At 35.4% G+C, this 4,223-nt stretch overlaps 1 protein-coding gene across 1 annotated transcript; it reads right to left on the bottom strand.

Moving 5' to 3' along the window:
* Nucleotides 1-213: 213 nt before the first annotated feature.
* On the bottom strand, nucleotides 214-3,187 carry LOC111389346 (serine/threonine-protein kinase HT1-like). The gene is made up of 2 exons (XM_023014266.1): nucleotides 2,942-3,187; nucleotides 214-1,886 (listed from the first exon to the last, which is right to left on the bottom strand). The coding sequence occupies exon 2, from the start codon at nucleotides 1,801-1,803 to the stop codon at nucleotides 907-909; it is 897 nt and encodes a 298-aa protein (XP_022870034.1). The 5' UTR covers nucleotides 1,804-1,886; nucleotides 2,942-3,187; the 3' UTR covers nucleotides 214-906.
* Nucleotides 3,188-4,223: the final 1,036 nt, after the last annotated feature.

Raw genomic sequence — 4,223 nt, 5'->3', positions numbered from 1 at the left:
AGTAGTTCAATGAGAGAACATTAACTGTTGCATTGCTTTGATGAAATTTATTTAAGTAGAACTGCCACAGATGTAAATTGAAAATATTCTCATGTGTAATGGAGAAGCAATCATAAATTGCAACTACACAATTCTATTACTAGCAAGCGTTTCAGTTGATAAGACTCGTAACACAAGAAGGAAGGTCCACGTGGAAAGGGTGATAAACCAGGCTTCAGTAGCATAGAATGCACATTATGAATGATGAATCTCTATCAGCAAAGAACATTCATGTTTAAAAGACAAAGATGTCAATGAGTTATCAGAAGTTTGTTTCAATACATCTAAGTACCAATACCAAAGATCAAAAAGGTAACAATGTGATCATCTGTTTTGGAAAGTAAATTAACAAATCTTTTGCCCATCTTTCTGGAGGGGAATACAGTCTTCTGAAGCCACTGCATCATAAAATTTTATAGCTTGTTGAATAAAGCTGACGTCTGGCAGCCTGAGTGTAGAAGCATAAGGAACAACTGCCATGAAATAGATTAGTGCATGATATAACGGAGACATACCCCAATTAATCAGCTAACGAATAAAAAGGAAAAACAGATTCCCACTCCAATTTCCTTTTCCTTTTCTTAGGGGTAGGCAAGAGGAAGGAAGAAACCTTAACATCATAGCAAAGTCCAAGAGAACAACTAAAAATCAAACAAGAGCATGTTTTTATTCAGCTCACTTCAATACGAGACATGTTTGGCAGAACTAGAAAATAAATATTCACAAGGACCATTATAATTTATCAATGCTTAAAAAAAATTAAAAATAAAATAAAATAAAATTGAAGCAACCTGAAAGTAATCCATGCAGAGAGTCATATAAATAAAGAAAAATTGAGGCAGAAGAAAGAAAGGAGAATGAAGAGACTCACGGGGCCATCCAGCGGTAAGTACCAGTTTCTGGTGTCATCCCTTCAGTTTGCACCTCAATACGGGCAACCCCAAAATCGGCAATCTTGATCGACTTGTCAGCAGCAATCAAAAGATTGTCAGACTTCAAGTCACGGTGAATCAAATTTAACCCATGCACATATTCCATCCCCCTAGCCACATCCAAGGCCTGCTTTACAGCCAATTTCAAAGGCACAGATCTGTTCCGCCGATTTGTCAAGAACTGACGCACTGAACCCCCCTTTGCATATTCGGTCACAATACACCAGACCATTGGTTTGCGGCATGCACCAATAAAGCGAACAATGTTTGGATGCTTCAAATTCGCCAACATCATAACCTCCTGCTGAAACTGCTGCTCCATTAAGTGTGCTCTCTCTGCATCATTCTCTGGTCTCTCCAGAAGCTTAATTGCAACATCCTCACCATTATAAATACCCTTGTAGAGCTTCCCAAAAGCCCCCTGAGCGAAGGCGGGACCAATGTTAAGCTTCCTCAAGTCAATCGTCCACTCTTCATAATTTCCAAGCCCCTCTGTAGAATACCGAGAGTCCATCAAAGCTTGAGCTAGAGCATCATCACTCAGCCCATGAGAGACTCTTCCACGATTGACACTTGCAGCAACAGAATAGTTCTTGACACGTTTGAGGCCCTGATGACGCAAGATGCGCGTGCCGGAACTATTTGATCCAACACTGCTGTTGTCCACTGACATGTCAACAGAGCCCCCACCATTGCTCATCTGCAAGCTCCCATAACTATCAATTGACATGTTTGACCCCTCATTGAGCTTGTGATAAAAATTTTGAGAGAGATTGTAATTGTCCGGGGCGTAGTTCAGGTCTATAATCCCGGTAAATTTTGAACCCTCCATTTTCCTTTCCCAACACAATTGCTTAAGATTTTCTTAGATCTTCTGCATGAGGGTTTTTAGTCTAAAAACCTCGCTCACGAAAACTCTAACACAAAAAAAAAAGCATAAAATGCATCACAAAAGGTCAAATCAAAAAAAAAAATCATTTAAATGTTCTACTAAACAAAATTTATTTACAACCATGAAAAGAATCCATCCACCTGGAGACTCAAAACAAATTAAGCATAAAATTAAAATTTGTTATGATCCCCTACGGTTATAGAAGCCATTATCAATTTAACAAATTTTCCCTAAGTCAACGTTTTCCTTTTTTCTCTTTTCGGGTGTACTTTTTTTTTTTTTTTCCATTTTCCGCCACGCAGCAGTTCTTCTATCTTGGTGACGTCACCATCATCCTCCAACAAGCCAACTATGCTTTCAAAAAATAGGCGTATGTGGCTTATTTCCACACAGGAGTCCACCTCCCTTTCCCTCTTAAATAAAATTCCCAAATAACATTATTGTTTAAGAGGCCATTAATATACATAGAGCAAACCACGAGATGCTTGTGGTCGATCTAGTTACAGAGTAAGGATATAGAGAGGATGAAGAAGCAAATACAACAGCGCCATAGTCCCGTTCCTTCCCCCCTTCAGCAAAGAAGAGGTAGAGGACATTTTAGACAAAAATCATTGAGTGGATGAAAGACGTCTTGTTCTCTATCACAAGGTGAAGGTCTTTTCACACTTCTTTTCTCGTGGTTGAGTCATTTCAGATAACGCCTCTAAAATTAAAGTTTAGTAGATGAATTACCACAAATCAGTTAGAACTTTAATCAAAGTAAAACAATCAAAACCCAATTTTCATATCACATTTCATTTTCTTCCTTATGATATGTCAGGGTGACAATAAATTGCAGCCAATACAAGTCTATAAGTCTATTTCAGCTTCGATTTTTGACATCCCAAAAAAGGCAAGATTTTATTCAAAAACAACAAAAATTAAAAATTTTGTGACAATCAAAGGCACCAAAGAAAACCGGCTAAGTTTCTCCCAATTAAAATCAAATTAAAAAACGGTAACAACCTTCACAACAACCTCATAATTGTACAAAATTCAGTGCTCCGATGATGAAATTAGGGAAAATACGAAAAAATACCTCGATCGAAAGCGATTGACGTTGCTTTAATTTTATGACCTGAGAAAAACACAATATAATTCCACGGCAGCTCAGTTGTTCAAGTTTCTACCTTAATTCTTCACTTCAACTGTAAAACACGCAAAGGTAAAACAAAAACCACGACGCCCCCAGAAATAAAATGCATTATAAATAGAGTTCGAGAGAGAGAGAGAGAGAGAGCAATGAATGGAAAGTGTATGACTACAGGAAAATAGATGAGCTCTAGTCTTCGTCTTCTTTTGTTTTTTCCTCACATTTATTTATTATAATATAATAAGAAAAAATTGCACTATAGTCCCAAACAAGGTTCTTCACATTTTACAAAGTGTTAGCCTTGTTTGGTGTAAATTAAAATCTACTAAAAAATTGAAGTGAAAGTCAATAATTAATTTTAATCTTTATATTTTATGGGATCAACAATTTTGAATGTCAAATTTTATCAACTTCTAATAAAATTTATTAAGGGGCATTTTTAAGAATGTCCAATTTTAAGGATATGAGTTAAAAAGTGTTCACTCAGTTAAATTTAGTGTCAACTTGTTTAGTATGCCCTTAATGAAAAGCTACATTTTGAAATGGTATTCTTAACATTTTAAATGTCGTTCTCGACATTTGATTTTTTTATCAGTTTGTCACGAATTTTGAGAAGTGGCTTACATGAGAAGTTATATTAAAATAATGTTTATCGACATTTCATATGTCATTCTCGACATTTGAACATCGTTTCATTTGTCTAGAATGATATTTCATTTTGAACATAACATTTCTCTACATTTAAAAGTGTCGTTTTCGATATTTCTGAATCAATGAAAAACATAGCATTTATTGTGATTTGACATGTATACTTTTTGAAATTAATATGACAAGTTGTGTCTCAAAATTTTATTGACCAATAAAAATATTGTAAAATGTCTATTTTTTGTCTTAGTGTGGAATTATAAATTATTAATAAAGGTATTATGGTCTAAATTCTTTCAAATTAGACAATTTTACAAATGATTAGGTAAAAATGGACATTTTGTGAAATTTCCTCATTTATTAAAAATCTGATTTTAATCTACGCCAATCAAAAGTCAAATCAACCTTCCACTTTTATTAGTCATACGATTCATTACAATAGATAAATGCCAATGGAACAGTTCGTAGTGGCCCTCACATCTCTAATCTTGCTCGATAATTTTAGGAGGAAATACGGGTACCTAACGAGGCCAAAGGGAGTACCATGGCATCCTCACTACTTGATTGCCCCATTAAGTAGGGA

This window comes from Olea europaea, unplaced genomic scaffold (genome assembly GCF_002742605.1).
Source record: "Olea europaea var. sylvestris unplaced genomic scaffold, O_europaea_v1 scaffold5857, whole genome shotgun sequence".
NCBI lineage: Eukaryota > Viridiplantae > Streptophyta > Magnoliopsida > Lamiales > Oleaceae > Olea > Olea europaea.
Note: the sequence above shows the minus strand (reverse complement) of the source record. Positions and strands in the feature narration are given on the sequence as shown.

Excerpts from the sequence above, each read along its gene's own strand:
- LOC111389346 (XM_023014266.1), bottom strand. The coding sequence starts at position 1,803 with ATGGAGGGTTCAAAATTTACCGGGATTATAGACCTGAACTACGCCCCG.